A 26,461-nucleotide genomic window follows, 5' to 3' on the forward strand; every position below is an offset into this window, starting at 1 on the left:
TATTGTCTTAAGTTCTTCTGCTCCTCTGTTTCCTTGTACTTCTAGAATAATTTCATCCATTATAATATTGAAAAGGAAAGGTGACAATATGCTTCCCTGCCTTACTCCTCTCTCTGTTTTAAAAGTATCTGTATATTTTTCTTCAATTCTTACCCTGTTTTTACATATGCCGTACAGGTTCTTTATTCTTTCTACTATTCCCTCACGCAATCCTCTCTTTCTCATACTCTCCCATATCCTTTCTCTCAGTACCTTATCATATGCCTTCTGTAGGTCTATAAACGCTACCATTGTATCTTTTCCGTATTCCCACCTCTTTTCTAACACTTGTCTCATCACAAAAATAGCATCCACCGTTGACCTACCTTTCCTAAAACCACATTGCTCCTCTCTTCCTGTTTCTTCCAGTACTGGTCTAATTTTCTGCAACAGTATTTTTTCATAAATTTTTTGTGTATGGCACAACAAAGTTATTCCCCTGTAATTCTCGCATTTTTGCTTATTGCCTTTCTTATTCTATTTTAGGCTATTTCAAATCAATTGAACTAAATACCTTTGACTTCTACCGAATAGATAGGGATTAAATAAATGTATGATTAATTCTATATCTACAAGTCCAAATTATTAAGTCAGAACATAATAAACTGCTTCACATGATTAATAACACTTTCCCAAGCGTTTTAAGATTTATTTCCTCGATTTAGGAATATCTTAACAGGACATCACACTTAATATCTGCAAAACATTTGTCAAATCAGATATATGTTATACATCTTTTAATATTGGTATTTATTTGTTTTCTTTTTCATAAATGTAAAAATTCATACTGTAATTTCCTACGAAATTTGACATTGCAATATCATCTCAGCTCTGAAAATGTATAAACAATCTTTACATATCCAAGTGAAGTGAGGAATGCTAGGTAAAAACAATTTGTAACTTACTTTGACTGGATTTTTTGCATATAGTGTATAATGGATGTTCAATTAGATCATTTTTAAAATTTATCTTAAAATGGTTTGTTCCTCTTTTATTTTTTATTCTGGTAATTTATTAAAAAATCTATATCATCGACTTTATCAATGTTTTCAGTGTAGAGGTCATTGTAATTTTAGTTTCAGCTGTTAGGAATAATACCCAGAATAATTATTTTTCAAGACAGCCAGAAGAAGTTTATTAGGAACAATGGCAAAAAGTATCCATCCACCTATTTCACATGTGAGAAATGGGTAATTAAAAAAATTTAAGTACCAATGTTCTTCTTTCCATTTCTTCCTCTTGTATTTATATACTCCCTTTGATTGTTTTTTTTTGCATTGCCAGTGAACAAAAAGAAAGATTTGACTAACGCCCTTTCCTTCCTACATTGCTTTTCTGGTGCTGCATAATAAGACTCTGTACACTGCATAGTATGAATAAATCTTCAATTGACCTAACTACAATACGCCCTAGTCTCAAAATTCTCGTATAACAATAAGGTAATTTTAAATCTGGGAAAAAATTAAAAGAAACTTTTTTTATCTTAGTTTACCTTCCAATGAGTAAGTAATAGTCCGGTTCTTGTCTGCGTCATCTGCTACCACATTGACAATCAACACTCCTAACTGGCTGTTTTCAGTGATGAATCTTCGATAAAAGGGCTTCCTGAACATTGGGTTGTTGTCATTTTCATCCTCAACAATAATGGTCAATACACCTGAAAAATTAAAAAAACTTAAAACATTTTTAAGGAAAATTATTCATAACAAGTTATAAAGATCTAATTTAGACTATTTATTGCCTGTATCAAGATTATATTAGAGATTTGTTCATGGAAAAAACTTGATGTTGAATGAACACTAATAATTGTGTTTGATATAATAGTAAAAAAAATATTGGTTTGACATATTAAAATACTATTTTTCTATTCAATCCCAACCAAATTTTACAATTGATAAATAAATATTTTATTGCTTCTCAGTATTGAGTTTTTTAATAAGAACATGATATTTTTGGTTTCCTCTAATAATAGATTGCTTAAAAGATTACTTAGTTATACAGATGAGGTAGAAGTCACAAACTATTGCTTTAGGTACTATTGCATTTCCCATTTGTGACATGTTTAATAAAATTAAGAAAGCTATACTGAAACAAATACCTGAAGTGATCTGTTTCCCGCTGACGGATGCCGTGTCTTCCACCCTGATGGCTAACCGAATCACTTCGACTCTCTCTCGATCCAGGAGTCTCACCACTCGCAACAGTCCGTCGACAGCATTCAGTTCGAAGGCAGAGAGAAAGTCAAACTCAGATGGTTTTATGATAGTCCCTTCTTCACTTCTGGCCTCACAGTTGTCCCGGTCTATTGAGAACCTTAGCGATGATTTTTCATCAGGATCAGTAGCCACCACTCTGTGTACAAACTGTCCAACCTGGAATTGTTAAAATGAGTTTAAAGGTGTTAAAGGAAGAATTTGCAACTGAATATTACAAATGTTTTAAATCTGTTCAGATATGGACATATAAGATGGCAAATTTTCTCCGTTTTAAGGATATAAAAACATTTAACATAAATTTTTCAAATATTTTAAGTTCAACACCTACAACAGAAATAGGTCTAAAATTAGTGAAAGTTTGGGATTAGGATCCCTTTTTTTAAATGGCGTGTCGACCACAGCGTTACAAATATAAAGGAAATTCAACAAATACTAAAAATATGTAAATACTTGATTTACCTCCATACTATACATGAAGTTGTGGCACAATAATATGCCTTTCAATACGAGCAAATAAAGATGCAAGGTGCAAAAGAATCACAGACAATGATCTTCTGACTAAAATTTATTTTCCCTATACAAACAGGACATGAATGGCTAAAGAGTCATGATTCATGATTAAAATAAATAATAAACACAAAATTACACACACAATCTATGTCAATAATAATAATAATAAAATAAACCAATTAATCATCTTTATTTATTGTTAACCCTTCACATGTAATAGCTGTCACCAAAGGTCACAAGATCTAAATAAATATTGATACATATGATTGATTTAATTTTGCCTTTTATAATTAATCCATCAGATGTTTTTTGTTTATGTTTTAAAAAATGTGGTTCTGAAAATACAATTCAATGTTATGGCAGATTACAGTGTATTTCTTATTTTTATAAGTTTAGTAATTTAACAGTGGCGACGAGGTAAAAAGAAGGAGAAATGACTAAAGAAGAAGAAGAGTTACAAAAACTAAAAAAATTTCGATCTATTATTAAGGGCCAATTTTCAAAGGGCAAAAGACTTGCTGAAGGTAACCCTACATTAACCGAACTAAATATAAAAATCAAGGCTGTGGACTGAATACTGGGAACGTTACAAGCAGGTTCAGAATGGCATTGATTGTTTGACAGATGAAAACTATTTAGAACATGAAATAGAATACAGATGTAATGTGGAGGATGAGTATTTAAACCTTACAAACAAAATTACAAGAAATGGTACACAATCTCAAAGACACAAACATTTACATCTACTTCATCTCCAAGTGAAGCTGTTTGTACGGTTTTCAAACTACAACTACACTTCAGGGAATATAAATATTTCAATCCCTACCACCCTGATGAAACCATTTCAAATTTTGTGAGAAGATTAGAAGTATTTTTACAACTAAAGAATCAAAGAGCTGATGATAAAACTAAAGTTTACACATTGCTACATGCTCTCACTCCCCAACTGCACCAACAACTGTACGATATTTGTGCTCCCAACGACCCGTTAGATAAAGATTACGACGAGTTGGTACAGCTTCTTAAGGATTTATATCGACCCGCAACCAAGCCAGTGGGCCTTGCAGCATAAATTCATTTCACGGACTCAACAAGAACATGAATCAGTTTAGTGAATTCTCGGTGGCTCTCAAGAAGATGACAATTAACTGTAACTTCAATTGTGGTTGCGGTAAATCAGTTGCAGACATTATTTCTCAAGTTACAGTTTATTCGTGGATTGAAAGACATAGATATTCGGACTAAATTACTCCAAGACCGCGAGAAACACACCTATCAGGACATTTGTGAACATAGCTTCGGCTATAGAGCTTGCCAAAGCAGAAAGTATGACTGTTAGCCGAACACGTACTGAACACATTGAATTAAATCAGGTTCAGCAAAGACATTCAAATAAAGAAAACATATCTAAGAGAGTCTCACCTCGGCCAAAACCTCTACTTAGTCCACGTTCAACAAATTCAGCCATTGAAAAGCTCAAAGGGAAAATGCTATCGTTGTGGTTCACCCTCCCATCGTGCTAATAGCTGCAGATTCATAGATGCAACTTGTCGAAAATGTGGAAAAGTTGGACACATAGCTAGTGTTTGTTTGCAAAGTAAATCTCAATTACAAATGAAACCTGGACAACATCAAACTGAAAACAAAAGTGACTTGAATAGTGAGAATGAATATGAGATTAATGTAATTAGTGACAGAAATAATGACAAATTTATGGTTAACATCAACATCGAAGGCAGGACATTACCCATGGAATTAGACACTGGTGCAGCTCTTAGTACAATGTCTTACAACGAGTTTAAAAAGCTTGCCATCCCACAGAAAATATTTTCTACTAACATTGAACTTCGAACTTATACAGGAGAAACCATAAAACCGAAAGGAGTAACATTTGTTAAATGCACGTACAAGACTCAGAAGTTTGTTGGAAAACTTTACCTAATTGATCAAAACGTTGACGCCATATTCGAAGGGACTGGTTGAGAGAAGTTAAATTAGATTGGGGTGAGATTAAAAGTCTTACAACGAGTCCAGACTTCAAATCTAGGAAGCTTGTTAAGTGAATTTAGTGACTTTTTGATGGAAAAATTGGTGTTATACCTGAATATCTGGGACATTTTAGACTTACTGATGGCGCGACGCCAATATTTGTAAAACCAAGACAAGTACCGTTTTTCCCTAAGAAGTAAAGTAGAAAATGAACTTACGAGACTAGAAGAATGTGGAATCATAACAAAAGTAGATCATTCAGACTGGGGAACACCCATCGTACCTGTTGTCAAGCCGAACGGTTCAAACACGGATTTGTGCTGACTATAAAGTGAACTTTAAACAAGGTGATCAAAGACGAAAACCATCCATTACCCAGGATTGAAGAAATCTTCTCTCAAATGAACGGAGGAAAATTATTTTGTACCTTGGATATTTTTAATGCTTACCTCCACATGAAAATGGACGAAGAAAGTGCACACATGCAGACACTCAGCACCCATAAAGGGTATGTACAAAGTAAATCGTTTGATGTTTGGGGTGAAGGTAGCACCATCTCTCTGGCAACAATTCATGGACAAAACCTTGCAGGGACTTTCTGGTGTACAATGTTTCTTTGACGATATTATCGTTCAGGGTAAAACAGCTGAAGAATTATTGGCTAGATTACGTAAAGTTCTAGAACGATTAAGAAACAATAACTTAAAGATGAACCGAGATAAATGCAAGTTTTTTCAAACGAGTATCCAATATCTTGGGCATGTCATTGATGCTCAAGGACTTCACAAAACCAAAGACAAAGTCTTGTCTATCATGAACAGCAAAAGACCGGAAAACATAAGTGAACTTAGAACATTTCTCGGTCTGGCAAACTATTACAACAAGTTCAATCAAAGATTTAGCAACAATCCTCCACCCACTCAATAATTTACTGAAGAAAGGCAACCGTTATATGTGGACTTCAAAATGTGAAGAAAGCTTTCAGAAGGTTAAGTCGGAAATAACCAGTAACAATGTACTTGTCCACTACAATCCAGAACTCCCATTAGTGCTTGCAACCGATGCGTCTCCAGTGGGCCTTGGAGCCTGTCTTTCACATCGATTACAGCGATGGAAGTGAGAGGCCAATTAGTTTTGCCTCACGCACTTTGACCAAATGTGAACAAAAATACAGTCAAATTGATAAGGAAGCAACAGGTATTTACTGGGGACTCAAGAAATTTTTTCCCTTACTGCTACGGGCGAAAGTTCATTTTAGTGACTGACCATAAAACCGTTAGTGTCAATATTCAGTCCCACCAAAAACCCTTCCAACAATATCTGCTACAAGACTGTTCAATTATGCACACTTTTTATCAGGTTTTGACTACTCAATTGAATATAGAAGAACCTCTGACCATGCCAACGTTGACTTTTTGTCTCGTTTTCCTACTGAACATAGCACTACAAACTTTGTGGACGATTGCAGCCTTTTTCAACTTAATCAACTTGATTCATTGCAGATTGACAGTATGCTTATATCCAGAACAACTGCTCAAGATAAATATTTACAACCAGTACTACATGCCCTTGAAACAGGAGAGACGGTCGAACCTTTTGGTTTCCACGACAACGAACTAACACTACAAAATGGTTGCATATTCAAGGGCTACAGGATAATGATTCCAGAAGCTTACAACACTCAGTGTTAAATGAACTACATGTTGGACATCTAGGCATGGAGAAGATGAAAATCCTTGCTAGAAGTTTTTGCACGTGGAAAAGTATTGACAGAGATATTGAGCAAATGGTACGTACATGTAAACAATGTCGACTAAACAAAATCAACCTGCAAAAGAACCGAATCATCCATGGCCTGACCCCTCAAGGACCATGGGAGAGATTACACATAGATTTTGCTGGCCCGATACAAGGTCAGTGGTATTTCATTGTTGTGGACGCCATTACCAAGTGGGTTGAAGTAATCCCTACTAAAAACACGTCAGCAGAATGGTGTATGAAGGAGCTAAGAAAAATGTTTTCTACATTCGGCCTTCCTTTGGTCTTAGTTTCAGACAATGGAAGCCAATTTACATCTACAATATTTCGCCAGTTCTTATCTGCTAATGGTGTTGTACACAAAACTACAGCTCCCTACCATCCTTCGTCTAATGGACAAGCTGAGCGTTATGTCCAAACAGTAAAAAAATCACTGAGGGCAATGAAGATGAGGGGGGAAAGATTGAGCTAAAATTATACAGGCTTTTGATGCAACTTCGACAATCTCCAAACACAACTGGCTCAAACTCATACAACTTAATGTTTGGAAGAAGTGTTCGAACTCATTTGAGCCTATTACTACCAGATAGCAAAAATGCACAAGAAGTTACACGAATCGTACGCAGACAATTTCAGGTGGGGTGACAGAGTACAGGCTCGAGATTACACCAACTCAAGATACAAGTGGAGTTTTGGAACAATTATGGAAAAAGAAAGTTCGCTACTGTACAAAGTTAAAATGGACGATGGAAGTGTTTGGAGGAGGCATGTTGACCAGCTATTGAAATGTGAAGTTTAGGGGGGGAGAATTGATACATATGATTGATTTAATTTTGCCTTTTATAATTAATCCATCAGATGTTTTTTTGTTTATGTTTTTAAAAAAATGTGGTTCTGAAAATACAATTCAATGTTATGGCAGATTACAGTTTATTTCTTATTTTTATAAGTTTAGTAATTTAACAAATATACATAGAATTATGTATTTTGTCAAAATTGGCACAAGAAGTACTGGCACTGGAAAATCACTTGACTAGATGTTGTTGTAGGGATGGCTTAACACTTTTCAGGAATACTTTTTGTTATTAAGTAATGAATGGGAGAAAGTTTGTGTCAGTTGCGTGGCACCATTTACTACTGTACGTTCCTGAACTGTTTTAAAATTGAAAGTTAAAGATAAGAGAAACAACTAGTCCATATAAGCATAGCATCAATACTATTAAAATGTTCCATCGGATAGAAAATATGATAATAATTTATTTCTGACTATTCTAATATAAGACTAAATGCTATTGCAACAAGTCCTGATTGCACCAAGAACAACAATCCAAGCCAATCCATGAACAATTAATTTTGGTCTATCATATCTTTAGGTAGGGTAGGGGTAGATAGGCTTAAACATTGAGCAAAGAATGAAATTGACTATGGCTTTATATTAATTGCATGCTTGCAATAATTAATATAAATAATAATAAATATAAATATAAATATAAATAATATACTTGCATTTTCCATCAATTAGAACATTAAACGATAAATAATTTTCCACCTTCTTAAGATGAATATCCATACCTTGGTGTTTTCCAGCACTCTGACAGTCCCTGGATCAACCAAAACTGGAAGTTTGTTGTTGACATCTTGTATGTCTATCTGCACCTGTGTAGTTGCCGTCATTTGGTTCCCGCCTATACCTCCATCCAAGGCGACTACCACCATGCTATAATGAGTGGTCCGGGGCTCTGTGCCGTCAGGGTCCAGACTCGCTCCGTTCGCCACACTCAGTATCCCAGATGTTGGATCTATCACAAACTTGTCCCCAGCTCCTGACTGTATCCTGTAGACCACTTGGTTGTTTGGGGCAGAAGCATCTTCATCTGTGGCTTTCACCTACCCATAAAAATTATTCTGAATAAAAGACTGTTTAAAAGAGTAATAAGTATATCATTATACAGAATGGTATCTTCTAAGTAAATAGTTGATCATTTTTTTACTTATACATTTTCTAAACCACTAACCACACACAAAAATAAAACTTTAACTGAGAAAAGTTATGAGATATGGAGATGAGAATATATAATATACATTAGTCCAAAATATGTTATAAGTTTGAGAGCAGGCTGTTATAAAATAACCTTGAGTTTTCCCCAAGAACAATGTTAAACTTTGTTGTATTTAATTGTTTACTCAAAAAGTATACACTTAACACAAAATTTTTAAAGCTTTTGGATGCGTGATAATAATTATTGTTTTTAAAAAGAGACGTCTCCCATATAATGCTATGATCAAAATAATCGCTTAAAACTGCACTAGTCTTAATATTGCTGTTATGTGGATATACCAAAGGTCATTTTACTATAGCTGGGTCTTGAGTTATAGAAAAATTAATTTTATATTTGCACAGCAATAAAAATGTGTGTAGAACAAGAATGCACATATTTTTTATTAGTTACATTGACACATTTTTGAACATTACAAAATATTGATTTATAAAACAAGACAAAATCACATATTTTATATATTGCTACATTATTTTATCTGTTGTACAAGGTAGGAGAGCCACACCACTTTTCACATAACAGGTTTCACTGAGGTTGAATGCAAAATTACTAATCTATAACTCATTTATAAAATGTGCTTTGGGCAAATAGGCCTAGAGACAATCATACAGAAAATAAATGGGCATAAATATTACGTTCAGCCAAATTCCATAGCTGAACACGCACCGTCATAGAACACAACCTCGTCTATGTAGAAATAAAGTTTCATGCAAAATTTTAATTCTACAGATATATTTCTCGAGATATCTTGCCCCAAGATATACTCAAGTTTTTATTGATTAATTTGGGTTTCCAAGCAATTTTCAAATAATAAAAGTTGAGAACACAACAGTGCACTGAAATTAAATGTTGTTGTAAACTTTTAATATTGACTTTCCAATCTATTACTTTTTTTTTCGTTTTACTCTCTAAAATAAAAATTCACATGCTCAAATCACATATGATTTTAACAGTTTGTTTGAGTTATTGTGAAATTTTCTTGTTGCTATTATGGTTACCCATAAGACCGATGTAAGGATATTTGCTAACACTCAGACAAATCCCATGAAATTCAGTGCTACTCACATAGATATGTAAGTAAAGAAACTTCATGCAAAGTTTCAAGTCTGGAGGTAATTTTGTTTTTCAAATATTGTGTGGACAGACATAGAGAAATGAAGTCTTTGCAGCCTCTTGAATGATAGGCTTTGCTAATAACCTCAGCCAATAAATTACATATTTTTAACATAGTTTTTAAACGTTCATGATTATAGCAGTTTAAGTTATAAGAAATGTTGATTACTTATTTTAGGTGCCTTTCTCATAGTGTTGGAATATTTATGTGTTTGTTTTGTTATTTTTTCATTTTCTGTTATTGATAAGAAATCTTAAATGGAACATTAATAAAAAATTACAATTATTAGTGCTATTGGTTACAATAGTATTTTCCTTAATTGTCTGTCTACATGTTAAAGCTAACATACGCTTCTACCAATAACAAATTTTCTTTTTCACTGTAACAATTATTTTAGAGTAACCAATTTGTTGTTTTTATTATAGCCTTATATTAGGTAAATAATACACACCATTTCATAGACAAAATTAATGTGATCATTAGGTTTTTGTCATCACATTTTATGGTTTTCTTACACTCTGAGATAATCTAAAACAGTAACAAAAGGAGAGCTGGCAACCAATGCGCAAATATTGTGAAATCCAAGGACCCAGTTATTTGTGTTCATATTTTTTATATGGAGCTTTAAGTATAATGTAACTACTAAACTACATTATAAAAGTATACTATAATCAAAACTAATAAAATAACTTTCAAAAATTAGCAAACCACACCTGCAAGACAGTGCTGCCACCTCTCAGGTCCTCTGGAATAGTCTGCTCATAGACCTCGTGCTCGAAGTAGGGCTGGTTGTCATTGATGTCCTGAACGTACACCAGGAGTGGGACCTCTGCATATAGGGAGGGTGAGCCAAGGTCATGAGCCCTGAGGATAAGGCGAAGAGTCCTAACCCCGACATCTGGTGGCCCACCCTGGATCCTAGCCAACGTCTCAAAGTCGATATGTGACGAGGGTCGGACCAATCCCAGTGTCGGGTCTACTGTGAAATTGGTGATCGAGGCATCCCACTCTACTATACTGTAATGCACCTGGCTGTTCATAGTTCCTGTATGAAAGTCAAAGTAACAATATTACTGATGGGATCATTTGTCATAAGAATTAGTAATGTGATGGCATATAATCTCTGTAGCCACACAGCCCAGCTCTGTGTTTATTAAGTAAGTATCTGGAAATACATTTTACATAATTGGAACTTACTTTTCATCCACCTAATAAACTAATTTTTCCATAACTATTGACCTTAGCTATTTGATTTTAACATGATGGAAAAATTGCTACCATATTTCATTTAGTAGTTAAAAATAGTTTTCTTGCATTTATTTTGGTTTGTTCACATAAAAAAACTTGCATTTAATTATTCAAAAACTCTATTTCTTCCAACAGAATGAAACTTCTGTAATTATAGACTAAAAAATTAAAGACATTAATTTTTCTTTGTGTTTTTAGTTTTGTTTATCAACAATTTATTAAATTTTATTTTTAAGAATGAAGTATTTTCAAAGATATGACATTTGACATTGTAAATAGTGATATGAAACATAACACTTTTTTCACAAACAAAAGGACTTAGAATCTCACCAACCATTGTAAGTGACACAACAATGTATAATAAGACAGTGTTGGTAATGGTTTTACAAAAAATCTTAAATAAACTGTATTCATAAAGAAAAATTGTCTCATCTTACCATTGAGATCTAAGTCCCTCGCTTCCACAATCAGAGGAGAATCAAAGTCTGACTGGTTCTCGAGTAGCCGGGCTTCGTACTTGTTGTGGACAAACTGTGGTGTGTTGTCATTCACATCTTCAATGTTTAGGATGAGTTGTACAGAATTCCTGTTAATCAAACATATTTTTCAGATAAAAACAGTAATCTTTAAACCGTTCATCAAAATAAAAGATAATCTTCATAACCAACAAACAATTGTGCGATGATTTACTAATAATTATATGTTTTAGTTTTTAATGAACTTAGTAAAGCACCTTCACAAATGTAGTAAGAGTGATATTAGATTATTTAAAAATAAATTTATTATAATTTTAATAAACTATGAAATTACAAATTATTCACCCTTAACACCTTCACCACAACAGCTCTATAATGAGTGATCATAAGTACTCTTAAAACCACAAACCGAAGAAAGAAATAGACTGGACATTCTTAAATAACGCCATTACGGAAAATTAAGACTAACCACGCCCCTTATTGCTGAAGCATTGAACCAATGTCAAAAAATGAAATCAGTATTAATTCACTGTGTTTCGTTAACACTTGCATAAAGCATAGTTGAAGTTGTAATAAAATTCTGATATTTTTTACTCTTTTCCAAAGTTGTATATTGGCATGATGATAATAAGCATTTTAGTGAGAATAGTTTGCTTTCTATTTTTATAACAATAAATAATAATAATTAGTAACAAAAGTTTTCTTTACTAAAAAAGTATCAGTAAGTCTTTTTGTGAGAAGTCTTTGTTTATATGGCAGGTGATTTTCGTCTTAACCTACCTGTTGTGGTGAATTCATTAAGTATTGATGTGGTTCATCAGTGTTATGTCATGTTTACTTTTTCGCTTCTTATAAAAAAAACATATATTTTGTGCTTGTGGTAGCAGTGTGTGTTACCTGTTTCCTTGGCCTCTATTGTCTCTGGCCTCGATGGTGAGATAGTGTCTAGACACCAGTTCCCGGTCAAACGCAGGACTCTCTTCCTTTATGGTTATCACCCCACTGATGGGGTCCAGGGACAATCTACCAACATTGCTATACATTTACCACCTTTCCAATTTTGCCAAAATATTATACCTTTGTGAAGTATAAGGTCAATAGTCACAATATTAAAATAATTGTATAACCTGAATTGGTTTTATAAGGATTAGTTACTCGAAATAGAATTTCCATAGTAAAATTAAATACTACAATAGTAGATTCAAGGTTCATTATTTAAAGCACTTTTGCCATTTAATTGAGCAGTAATCTTAATACAATTCCACAGGTTATAATTGCAAGGCTGAGTGGTAAGTAAAATAGGGTTGCATGAACATAGTTTTACTTTCTATTCAAATGACACATTTTAAACTATTTGCTTACTTCGTTTCCATCATTACTGACAATCATATTGAAAAGATCCTTGGAAAATCCTCTTGGTAAATTCTACCAACAGTGGTGAAATCATATTGATTAATTATATCATGTGGCATTGGTGCTTTAACAATAATGATCACCTCAGAAAACCACTTCATACAAAAAGTTGTTAGTATCAATTTGAAATGCTTCCATCTCTAGGTTGAGGTTGAGTTGTAGAGAGGGCTTTACACACCAACTCCGCCTTTTTAATGAGGGAATTTTTTATTTCATTCCATTTCACTTGTAACATTACCACAACAAATTGTATGGATTTGATTAGTAATGCTGTTGGTCTCTCCATAAAAAATAACATTTTGGTCCATTGTGACAAATTTTTTAACACTTTTCGTACAACAGTTTTTGAAATTATAAAACCATGAATATATCCCATGGTGACCACCTTCAAGAACAAGAGTGGTTCTCACTTCTTTTAATTTATGATGTCTTCAGAACTATTGGAGATCCTCAGTGAAACTTCAGAGAAGTCACGAAAACATTTCAGATCTGATATGGAGGCCATTGCTTTTTATCTATAGACAGTGCACTCAGAGCTTCTGATTAATAGGTAGCCTAAGTTTATATTTAGTTATTTGATCATTTATTTATAAATTGTTGCTGATGACCACCATTGGTCTTCACTATGTAGGAATATAAACTTTACTACCACAGTATATGATATTTTTGTCTTGGTGTACTATGTTACATGAATAAGATAGAAAATGTATAATATGCTTTTGCAAAAATGTAGGTTGGTCCTTTTAGTAGTAAAGTTGAGCTATATTTCATTTTGTATTACAAGATGTTTTAGCAAAGCTCCTCAAACAGGAAGCAACTGACAAACATAAACCAAATTTGAACCGGTTGGAATATTTTGCATTTTATAATATCTCTAACTTATGTTACATAATATTAAATATTAAAAAATTACAGCTACTATAGACGTTTGTTCATTTTACTATTCAATATTTTTTTTCTAAAAAGGCAATGGATAATTTCAAAACTGAAAATTATGGGTTGGTCCACTTTGCATTTTGGCCATTCATATTATAACATTGCTTCAGTAGGCCCACATTTAGCCTAGAAATATATGTCTTAATTTGTGTAAGTGCCCTTACTTCTGTCGCAATTTAACATTTCATCAATTCTACAATACTATATTTTATAGTCTAGGTGTCTCTGATGTTGAAACAAAGCATAGAGTTCGTTTTGAGCTTTGGCGTCTTTAGATAGGGTTTTTTAAATCTCTTCTAAAGAGCTGTTTTTAGATCTCTTCAAATGAACATAACCCAGATTTCAGCACTCAAGTTTGTGATAGTATCAGATTCCAGACATTGCACCAACAGGAAGGTGAACTAGAGCTAAACTCAACTTTCACATTGAATCAATCTTTCCAACCTACGTTATTTGTACATGTTACAGCTGATCACTTGATTGATATCAGATTTTAGGACAGTAATACACATTATCTCTTTAGTTACATTTTGATATTTTATATAAGACTTTCTGTATAATTCCAAATAGTTGGTCAGAGCTCAGTGTGCTTTTGTTGATTGCTATGATTGTACTCCTTTAAAAAAGGGTGTTATAAAAACATAACTTTATTGCACCCTTGAATCCAAATTGTCCAATATTGTTGTATTATATGCCAGTACATAAAATGTGTAAGACTTCAATTTCTTCAGTAGTATTTATGTCTACAGAAACTATTGTTAAACATGTATTACATTATATTTTTAATAAAACAAACTTTAGTAACTGAACAGTTTTAAGGTATTTAAATAACTAGTGAAGAATATCACTGGAAACAATTCTTGAAATTATTATCACATCTTGTAAGAAAATATCTTTCAGTCATGTATTTTTCAGTAAAATACTTACAAGTCTGCTACACTTCCTCCAAGGTTGGTATATCTTATCCCTTTGGTACCCAAATCACCAGAGTCAGGATCATGAGCCTGCACTTTGACCACCACTGTACCCACTCTGGAGTTCTCTGGCAGCCACACCTGTCATAAACAATTTAATAACACATTATAGCAACACAAACTTTTACACTCCTTCTAAGTTTGATGTAATCTGGTTGGTTATCTTTACATATAAAATTAGTGGACCAGTCAGTTAGACAACCATCTGGAGAAATTTAGGACCTTTTTCCTACATATACATATTAAAATTATGGCAAGGAAGCCTAATAAATTAAACAGAACAAAAAAATCCAAATAAAACATCACTTTATCACAGGAAAGTTCAAGAATATCGCTTAGAAGAATATTGTATGACAATAAATGGCATTTCTCTTTCACCTTACCTTAGAAACATATTTTTCACTTTTAACCATTTCCATGGGCATTTGCCCAGTTGCTTTCTAGTGAACAATAACATGGAAACATGCTGTGGAGCATTTTTATTATATCTATTGTAGTTTTAGCTGTGTATTTTTTGGTGGTGATTTATATGAACTTGACATACAACTTACATATTGTGTTTTATAACTTTTGCATAGCACATTACTTTTGCTTCATTTGCCTATTTTAATTTGATATCTCATACGTTGGTTAATGCTTTCATCTGAAGAAAAGTCAGATACAGGTCTTAAAATGTAATATTTTTGTAACTCTTAATAAAGAGATCTAAGCATATCAAGAACTACATCACAAAGAGTCTTTGCACACCAATTTAATTTACCACCACTTAACAAAGTACTGGTAACCAGATGATTTGTTGTTATATTACTGTAACTAACTTAGTAAAAGGTATCCCTTAAGACAGGAAATCAAAACACTACTAAAATCAGACAACAGATTTGGGGCCGTTCAAGTATTACGTAAGCAGATTTATTGCAATTATTTACCCCCCCATCCCCCTTGTCAGCAAAAGTAAGCAAAGCTCTTACCCCCTCCCCCCATGCTTACGTAAACATTTGTCAATTAATGTATTGTTTTTTTAATTTTATAACGTTATAATTATAATTTGAAAAATAAGAAAATAGATTTAGGATAGAGATTATATTTTACTGAAACGGTATTCAACATAGAGTAAAGGACAAAAATATTATATCTTACTAACATAACAAACTTTATTTTAAATTTTTGGTACATATATTAAATTCAAATTAACAGTCTTCAGTCCATGAAACCCGAATCCATGATTCTAAGTTTTCGATGACATTGGATTGCTTCGATTGCTGCTCAGTGTTGTGAGTCTGCTCGCTTTCATCCGATTTTGGAATGTCTACGTCATTCTCATCGAGCCATTCAACATCATGGGGCTCTAAATTTTGAATAATGCACATCAGTTCATTAGCACGACGAGCAGCGACTCTTACAGGTCTAACTTTCCTATCAGTGTGCGTGTTTACTTTCTTATGGATCTTTTCGATGTGACGATTTAGTGACTTGACGGAAGCATGATAAAGACCACACGTTTTGCATGTTTGACTTGATAGCCTCAATTGTACCGTCGGACAAAAATAATCGTATGGCATTTGCAGGAAATCTTTGAGTGAAGCACTTAAGCGTAGAGCTAAATTGACTGGAAGATTAAGAAATTGCCCTCCTTCATCTAAAACCAAGTCATCAACTGTTTGTTTTACTTTTACAGGTGGTAGAATAAACTTGTTGTCTAGTAATCTAAATAGGCCACTTCTTGGACGACAGCATTCTGTATTTCTACATTTTACAATTTGGAGCAAGTATTGGCTTTCACGCACATGTTCTGAATACCATTTAATGTCTGGAAAATCAGGAAGATCTTGTTAACCTGCCCCAACATATTTTCCATTAACATTATAGCCATAAATTTCCATTGAACTCCATACTTCAGCTAATACATTTCCTGCGAATTCGAAATTAGATCTTTCTAAATGTTCATCAATTGTAACGCCACGTTCATCCAAATGAGACCCAAAATGGTCATGAGGCAATATTAAACCAGCCAGTTCCCGACTAAGAGGAGCCATTCTGCGCTCTACTCTGTTATACGCACTTCTTCCGGTAGCATTGGTAGCTAAAAACAATGCATCGAGATCATGTCGCTTAAAGTGTTGTATAGCAAACCCTATGACTTTTTGATAACGCGGATTTTCATCTGGCCCTCCATCAACCGTCATGATTACCACTGGTTTTAATAGTCCTTGGTCAGTTTTAGCTAATGGTCGAAACGTAGGGGAATTACCGTGCACTGTTCACTAAACGTATGTATTACTTGCGGGAATCCCCGAAAATGCGTTTCGTTTTCAAGCAAAGACAATGTGTGGGTTGCCATTCGTGTAAAAAAGAAAATAACTACCGATGACGTAATCATCATCTAGACTCCCCTACCCCCCATGTCATCCAAAATAAGCAAAGCAAAGACCCCCCCCGCCCCCCCATAGTGCTTACGTAATACTTGAACGGCCCCTTTCCAGGAGATTGTAATGTACGTAGCTCAATAAATCAACTAACGTTCACTTTACAAATTCTTGATCTACAACACAGCTAACCTAACATTCAGCTATTCATTTGTGTGTGTTTTTTTTAATATTGAAAACTAAGGCTATGGAATCGTTCAAGAGAACACAAACACATTTTTCAATAAATTTGTATTAAATATAGAAATTTAAATCAAAGAATTAACTAATATCATTTATGTTTTTTTTACATTTATTACTGTATGAAAACATTTACAATATTATGGTAAATCCCCAAAGTGGAGTAGATCTTATAATAAACATAATGTAGTAAGACATTTTTATGCAAAGACTTTTTCACCCTAGTGATATCTCCTTTCAAAGGTTAAATTCTTACCTCGTAGATTGGTTTTGTGAATTCTGGAAAATTATCATTCATGTCTCGAATAAACACAGTAACAGGCACTCTGCTTGACTTGGGGCTTTCTTCAACAGTTTCCTTGGCAACTAGGGTGAAGTTTATCACTGGAACATGGAAACAATACAATTACATAGTTTTTAACTGCAAAGAAGTCTACTCAGTGTTGAAACCAATTTTCCTCAGATTTGTATAATTCTTATAGATTTGTAGTTTATCTCCGAATATCACCTTGTTCAGTGGACCAAATAAGTGAAATTAAAGGATGATAAATCAGGACAATATTGGGATGAAAAAGTAGCTTGGTGAACTCAATTTCTTGTCCTTGTATTGCTGCGATAACTGCTTAAGAACTTTTGGAAATGTTAAAACATTTTCCTATACTAAACTGAACTTACTGTAATATACTAATAAGCAAATTTGATGTTAATGACACGAATGTCAAGTTAAAGAGTTGAAACTTTAATAAAAGATTACTGAAAGCTGATACCAATATTTTACCCAAATTTCATATTTTGATTACAAATATGAAAAAAATTCTATGGGGCAAAACTTTAAAGTCAATGATAATGTAATATAAAAATCTACCTTCCAACATAACCTCAAAATTGCAAAACCTAATCACTTCCTCTGTCAGTTTTAAGAATAACGTATTCATGATGAATGGATAGTATCACACATTCTTACCGTAATGAAATGAATTTTTAAATAAATATTCAATTAACTACAAGCATGGTATAATAAATTTATTTGTACCTTAATGGGCACGAGAGTAAAACTATTTTTAATTTTTTTAAGTATTGGAGTTGTTCTTTAAGAGTTTATTTTCAGTTGAATAGTTTACTCAATAAGATGCCAAACAAAATGAGTTTCTTAACAGCTGTGCTGAAAAATAAACAAAATGCATGAGCAACAGCATGCATGGTGACACGCAATTCATGCATGATGACAGCCTAGTTCTCATCTCATTTATAGCCAAATTACACAGTTTATGAAAAACATTGATAATGTAAGAATAAATAGTCCTAGGGTGACTTATCAGCTAGTGAACTGTGTAGAAATAAAAAATAAACTTTATACATGACCAAAAAAGACCTTACGATATTACTTTTAAAAATTATCATAATGATTATAAAAAGAAACTTACTGCAGAAATCATATCTAGAACAAATCAGTACAGTATTATGTAGAGTTGCTAAAAAGTTTTGGAAATAGACTTTTGGTGGCATTTAGTCAATAATATTAGGGGTACTCAGGATAGTAAAACCATCGACAGAATATTGTTGGAGAATGGATCTGAAATAGCTGAGCTTATATAGCCCACAGCTATGGCCAATAACTTAAACATGTGTTTTGTGAACTTTGCACCTAATCTTCTTCTTGCCAATAGAATCTCAACATTAATCTGTAGCCAAAGGAATTCTATATTTTAAAGTCCAGTAGAAAGTGAAGAAGTAGAGAACATTGATATATAAATCCAAAATAAGAAATTATCTGGTTTGGATTATTTTTGTTTAAAGTGTGTAAAACAAAGACAGTTAACAATATCTAAAGCCCTACCATTAATTAACAGTAGTTTCAAAAACAGTATATTTCCATCAATAAAAAGAGTGATAATTAATTGTGTCAATCTTTAAAAAAGGGAATAATTTTTGCTAACAGTAGTTCGGATTCTGAAAGGACGCAAGCACCGAATATGCGACAGCTGAGCTCATGAGTGAGGTTTATTCAAACAAGAACAAAAATATAAAAAGTATCTGATTTGTCTATTAATTTTAGTAAAGCTTGCGACTCAGTTGATCATGATATTTTGTTTGAACCTTATTAGAAAATCATTTGTTTCAATTTTTATGGAAGTTCCTTACCAGACATTTTCTCGAAGTCGATCCTTGATGAATCCTTGACTCTGATTAAAAACGAAGCTTCGTTGATACCTTGACGAGGAGTTACTTCAAAAATTCCTTCATCATCTTCTATCAGCATATCAAAAGTTCCATTGTTACCCTAAAAAAACTTATTTGAAGTGGACTCACAGTCATATCAAACATTTAATTCACAACATATAGTGTATAAATTTCTATTTATCAAATCTTTCATAAGAGTATAAGGAGCAGCTCATGGGGCTCAAAGCTCCCAGAATTTTGTGAGCTAAATATTATAATTGCTTACATTATGAGCAAGCACGTTGTTCATTGCTCTTGTTATTTGGATGGTAAGCCAACACCGATTTTAATTAATAACTGGTATCTTTGTTAACAAATTCTATCATATAGAATTGTTTTTTTTTCCTCATAAAATTAAATGTTGTTGATTACTTAGCTTCGATTATGAGTAATTACTGCAATATTTTAAAGTAGTGTAGGTGTCAGTTATGTGTATACAGAATTTTGTAATCTTCATATTTACAACCGGTCTCATCTCAGTGGCACAGTCCATCTCAAAAGAAGTATATAAAAATGTTGTATAAAAAATGTATTAAATATTGTTAAAAACATACAGTCATGTTCAACTATATACGTTTTTATTGTGTTAACCGGTTTAGGCTTTCTGCTTGCATAACGTGGATAAAATAATATTTTGTATTCTAATTCTGATCTGCACTCCATTATATAGTTTGAGGTAATTGATTAGTGATAGTTTCAATTCAAAGAAATTATAATGTCTGCAAGTTTCTGGCATATGACTGTGAGACTGCCCAATTGGCTAACTTGACTTCAAAGCTGAGCCTGGGAGTAAATAAACAAATAAATATTGGTGAGTGAATGTACATATTTGTATGTCTGCATGGAGAAAACTGTGGTGAACTTGTCAAAATTAATAGTATCCCTTACTTTTGCAATGCAATAGATATTACTTTTGACGGTAATAAAGATATTTGAATTTTTTTATTCTTAACTTTTTAATTTTTTATAGAGCTCTAACTTTACTTTCTGAAAATGTGAATGCAACTAACATTGTTATTTCAGGCAGTTTAAGTTTATTTGTCATAATGTGTTAGGTTACATCAAAAACCCATTTCGTTCAATATGTACAAAATTATCACTTATCACACAACACTAAAAATGTTTTGTCTACATAAGTATATTATTTCTCCATGTTGTAATATAATAAAATGTGGAGTGGATGATTTTTTCACTAGTTATAATTCAGAAAATTTGATTAACTACTATGTTTTCTATGTCATCCATACTTTGCAATTATTGGGCACAAGCAACAGCTGCCAAGGTGTTAACAAGCTTAGCTTAAGACCCTCATAATTTCAAAGATTTCTTTCAAAATTTTAAAGGCATAGCATAAAATAATTTGACCAATTTTGTTGTAGGGGACCTAAATACGAGTCGCACGTTGGTGAGATTGGGTTGGCCCATCTACAGTATTTATCCACCTACCCATTTCTCTACCCATTAGAGAAAGTTGAATTACCATCTCTTTGAGTTTGCTACAAGACCTAGCTGAAACATAATTATGATTTTAATTTTATCTCAGTAAAATGTTGAACTTTCAAAGTAAAGCATGTTGCTATCAAATTACCAAAAGACAATGTTCATTAAAGTTTTCTATTCATATAATTTAGCTTCCTATGACTTCTATGTAATTTTCAATATTTAGCTGTATATTAAAAAGCCTAAAATTCTCATGGTGTCTTGTAAAATAAGACCAGTATGAATTTTGTGAAAATTTATTTCTATTAAATAGTAATATCCCATAATATTGCACACATTTACAGACATCAACAACACTTACCTGATCGAAATCATAGACTTGTGGGACAACATGTCCCAGAAACGTTAATGGTGTATTGGCAGGAGCATTTTCATTCACTTCACAAGCATACATTTTACTTCTAAAAGTCGGAGTCTCGTCGTTAACATCCATTAATATAATGGTAACTTCAGTCCGCACTGAAGGTGCGGGATACACAGCTCTTGACTCCTCTTGAGCCTGTAACAGTCACCATACTCTATGGTTCATTTGTAAATTTTATTTTATTTAAATTTTTTTGCCATATTATTTTATTAAATACTAGTAGTTACTTGTGGCTTCACACCCAGTTTCATAGGCTGTATAACCACTTCTGGTTTGCATATTGAGTCTTAGTATTTATTTGTGCCATAGTTGGTTTCGCCTTGTTTCCCTAAACAAGAAAATGTACACAGGTTTCAGAAACCAAATTCTGTCAGAAGACAAATAAGATGGGTTTTATAACAGTCTAAATTTATAGTAAAAGTTATATAGTAAATTTGTTTTTGATATCTGCATTACAGTACTGACCAAGCACTGCACACTTAATATTTGCTAAAACGTACAATTAAAAATATATTTTTACTATAACTTTTAATTTTCTTATCTGTATATTTTATTAATCTGTGCTCAACAGCAGTTACAGAAAAGGTTGAAATAAAAGGTGTTGTTACTATCAAGCTTACTGTATGTTGTTAAGACTATAAATCTAAACAAATTGAAAATATTAGTTAAATTAAATAAACTAATGGTTGTGCTGTCATAAAACAATATTTACACAGAATAATTGATTACATTTAACAGGCTCTTTCAATTAGTAACATTTGTTTGCTGTAAATGCAACTTTAGAGACCAAGATGGGATTTTTCGTAACTATAGAGACCAGTGGGGCGTAGCCCAGTGGGATTATATTTTTTAAATAGGAATATGCCTATATGATAAACAGAGACTCTAAGGATGGCCATATAAAATTTCAGTCCAATCAGTCCATTAGTTTTTACATGATTGGGTAAAACACACACAGAGATAACAGTATAGATTCCACTCTACACAATAGTAATAAACAAGACACAATCCTGTTCATTTCATAGATCAATTCAACTACGCTGAGCTTGCTAATTCTCCTGGCTTAGGCATTCAAATTTTGTTGTATAAAGATGGATAGACCTTTTTTATTGTGAAGTATTGTAAACATTTCAGAAAAAGAAGTTGTCTTAGTAGCATTAACACAAAGCTTTATCTGAATACTGAGATGTCCATAAGCACCTCTGAGACTAGTAATTACGAGTATGAAAGGAAGAAATCTATAATTTCATACATTTACAAACTATTTGGCAATTAACTAGATCTAATAATTTCCAATATTTACGTAATTGGAGCTCTTTAAAAATCCAAAGCAACCCTGGATAAACTAAAATATATTCTCACACTTCATTTCAACATCGTCTGGATATCAAATCCAGAAGTTGATAGATTAATGGGAGAGAATCCCTTGACATATTGCTACTATAAAGTGTATTCATACCATTTCAAATGTGAATAAGTAGAATCTAATTAGAAATGCAATCTATAGAACTTTACATTCCTCCTTATTTTTAATTGGAAATTAAGGTATGATTCTGATGATTCTGGCCATAGAATTTAAAACTGATAAGAAATATGTATAGTTTCTGAGACAACCAAATTCTATGCTAAATGATCAAATACAAAAAAACCTAACCTGACCTCATCTAATAATATATGACATTTGGCAACTTTTGGACACGTGAGCTCAGTATTAGATACTCTTTATACTTACCATGATTTCAATAATATAAGCGCCATTGCTATTTGTTGTGGATTCTCTGTCCAGCTTCGTTGTAGTATAGAGAAAGCCTGAGTGTGCATCGATGTCAAAAACTCCCTCACCGCCTTTAGTAACTGAGTAGAGTATCCGGTTATTGACACCCCTATCTCCGTCAACTGCTCTCACTGAAAATAATTACAAACTTCAGGTGCAAGTGTCCCATTAATTATTTACTCTACTACCTATCACTGAGAAAAGAGTAATGTTGACATTACTATTAAAATGTGACTGTGAACTTTAAGCCAGTTAGGTTTTGGTATCTCTTTTTTGTGAATAGTTGACACTCTAGCGTGAAATTGTTAGTCACATTACTTCAAATTAGGCTAAGATGACAATTTTTGTGCGTGTGGAAAAGGTGTTCCCATACCAGGATTTGAATTCAGTTTTTTTGAGGTGATAAACTCAGGTTTAATGAGACAACAGCATCCTTTATTAGACAAACATGATTTTCAATAATTAATTAATCAAAAAGTAAACTAAAAATGCCTATTACTAACAAACACTCTGGTATTATTTGAATTCCAAACAACACCAGTAACAAGATTAAAAATAAATTTTAACACTAATAACACTAACTATGTTATTGTTATTACTTACCTTTGTCAATCAGTTCAAACTGTAGTCATAACACTACCATAGTTTTGACTTCTAATAAGTCATCTTCTGGTGTCTGTGTCAATAAATATTAAAAACAAGGATTATCCATCTGGATGTTCATGTGTGAAATCTTTCTAATTTTGGGTTTCTCGTTATTACATATTTATTATTTGAGTTTTGTCCTTCAATTTTAAACTATGATGGCTCCAGATGGATAATCCACGCTTTTAATATTTATCGACACCAACATCAGAACATGACTTCTTTGAGGGCAATACTAAAGTAGTGATAATATTACATTTTGAACTGTATGACGAAGGTACATTGTTATTGTTATTAGTCGATCCGTAGTTCAGGACTACATAATAAACAATTTTATTTTGTAAATGTAATATAAATACCTTGAAGGACAGAAGTTCCAACTGGAGCATCTTCACTGACTCGAGTGACTGGAGAAACCACAACAAATTCTGGTGGCTGATCCTCCACATCTTGTACTTTCACCAGGATTGCGGCAGTTGCAGTGTTTATCTGTGGGAATCAATCAGTTGTTAATCAGTTTAGAGGATGATGTACTGATATATTCAACTACTGGATTACTCTGGTACTTGAAGTGACATCATAGAAGATTTTTCTGGCTTTCTCGTCCATTTATGGATACCTTGTATACTCTCTATACTACTTGACTATTGTAACTGTTAGCTTTACTACAGACTCACAAGAAGAACTTTATGGTAAGGATCAAAACAATGTAATTTTTATTGATGATAATATTGATTTAATGTATCAATGGAAATCAGTGGCGATGATTGTCAGTAAAGTTATCCCGATGTATGGACACGTTTGTGATGCATGTACTATTTAAAGCATAAAAATACTCACTATAAAAATACTAAACAATCGTTCATGTGTTGCGGTCCAGTCGGGGTCTGATAAAGCCACCACCACCACATACAGCATCGTAACAATATTCATGCATTCTTTGTGAACCAATAGACAGTAAACATATAAATGCCATTCCCTTATATCCCATATTTTTCTTAGGCACTTAATTCAAACATGAGCAGATTGCACATTGTCTAGATTTTATTCATGCTGCTAAATTAGCAAGCAGCACTAGGGCCCTTCATGAGTTCAAAACTTTACATTAAATTGTACCTATGTTCTGGCCCACTACTTTTGAGCAGGTAAGTAGCTTGTCACCACTAGCATAGATGTAAGATTTTAAAACCTATGTGTCTTCAACTCACCTGGACAGAAGACACAACTGGAGATGGTAGTTTATGTAACTCTACTGACCACCAAACTAAGGATGGAAAAGCATACCTTTAGGCAGCTGGATCCTTAATTAAACTGAAGAATAAACAGAGCGTTATAACAATAACAACAGGTGCTCAATGTTACTTTATCAAGTACAAAGGTCCAACAGTCAGAATTGGATAAGAATCAAAACATTTTGAAACCCTATTGGTAACTATAAATCAGGAATTATTATTTTGGCCCTTTGTTATCCAGCCAGGATATGATCCCCACCTTTAAGACTTGTATCACCACCTTTGTTCCATTTTTATTGCTAGTGTGCCACTTTTTTATTGAGGCAAAACTATGCAACTGAAATTTGTACTGTATTTTGAAGGTTAAGCTAGTTATTTTCTACTTAATTCAAACTAATCGTTTTTGAAGAAAAGATCAAGAGATGAATAAAACATAATGATTTTTATAAGGATTATAACAAGACCTGTTTTTTTAATTGGATGAAAAACAATAGAGCTACATTAGTTTAGCGCTATGTTAGCTGTAGATACTTTGTGTCTCATTGTACTTTGAAAAAAACAAGGTATCAATATAATGTTCATAAGAAACAATAACCTCTACCTCTCTTCGTAAAATCATTAGTTTTCTTAACATTTGATTTAAAAGTATTTAAATGGCTACAATTTTAAAATTTGATGAAAGAAAATTTTTTTTATTATAGATATTTGAGTTATTAGAACAGCTTGTTTTATAAAAACTATTGAAAGGTTATTCTTTAAATAGTAATCTAAAAAATTGTGGATTATTTTAACTTTTGTAAGATTTTGTCTGAAGCTCTTAATTTTTCATCTACTGTGAAGTAGTATTCTACGATTGAAAAACGTCAACAAAATTGTCCTTTGTAAATGCTTCTGTTTTAAACCCACTTAAAAGAAAAAGCCTAAAAATTAATGTCTGGTAGATTACAAAGCTTTTTTAACGGCTTTTAGTGGTCTTGACAAGGCGAGAGGGGAAACATCTAAAGAGCTTTCTTCATACAGCAAGTGTTTCATTACAATCATTGAAAAACTGAATTATTTTACTTATTTAAAAATGTTTAAGATTGATTAGAGAATTTATGAGTAAAACCTACCCTTTCGTTGTTGGATCTGTCTGTAGCAAGTACTCTCAGTTGGTAGAGAAACTTCTTCTCGTAATCTAAACGACCAACTAAACGAATCACTCCTTTCCCATTGATAGTTGAGACAGAGAACAAATCGGTCTCTCCATCCAACTCCTGTAGACTGTAGACAACCTGTTGCAAAGTTTATTTTTAGTCTCCTGCAAAGTATATTTGCTAAAAGAAATAGACAATTATTTTAAAATGGAGTTCATTCACACAATTGAAAAATTTTTAATGTTGTCCTTTACTGT

At 32.9% G+C, this 26,461-nt stretch overlaps 1 protein-coding gene across 3 annotated transcripts in view; it reads right to left on the reverse strand.

Moving 5' to 3' along the window:
* LOC124362311 (cadherin-23) overlaps positions 1–26,461 on the reverse strand; it is a 148,051-nt gene that overhangs the window by 27,482 nt on the left and 94,108 nt on the right. For all 3 annotated transcript variants that reach the window (XR_006922453.1, XM_046816706.1, XM_046816705.1), the window contains exons 6-18: positions 26,181–26,342; positions 24,196–24,325; positions 23,150–23,322; positions 21,355–21,552; positions 19,476–19,614; positions 17,590–17,717; positions 14,684–14,811; positions 12,305–12,430; positions 11,369–11,517; positions 10,397–10,728; positions 8,085–8,399; positions 2,138–2,411; positions 1,532–1,696 (exon numbers count right to left, since the gene is read on the reverse strand). Coding sequence is in view for 2 of the 3 variants with exons in the window: in XM_046816706.1 (XP_046672662.1) it covers positions 1,532–1,696; positions 2,138–2,411; positions 8,085–8,399; positions 10,397–10,728; positions 11,369–11,517; positions 12,305–12,430; positions 14,684–14,811; positions 17,590–17,717; positions 19,476–19,614; positions 21,355–21,552; positions 23,150–23,322; positions 24,196–24,325; positions 26,181–26,342 (2,419 nt within the window). In the remaining variant the exon portion in view is untranslated. The remainder of the gene's footprint in view (positions 1–1,531; positions 1,697–2,137; positions 2,412–8,084; positions 8,400–10,396; positions 10,729–11,368; positions 11,518–12,304; positions 12,431–14,683; positions 14,812–17,589; positions 17,718–19,475; positions 19,615–21,354; positions 21,553–23,149; positions 23,323–24,195; positions 24,326–26,180; positions 26,343–26,461) is intronic.

Source organism: Homalodisca vitripennis, chromosome 5 (assembly GCF_021130785.1).
Source record: "Homalodisca vitripennis isolate AUS2020 chromosome 5, UT_GWSS_2.1, whole genome shotgun sequence".
NCBI classification, from domain to species: domain Eukaryota; kingdom Metazoa; phylum Arthropoda; class Insecta; order Hemiptera; family Cicadellidae; genus Homalodisca; species Homalodisca vitripennis.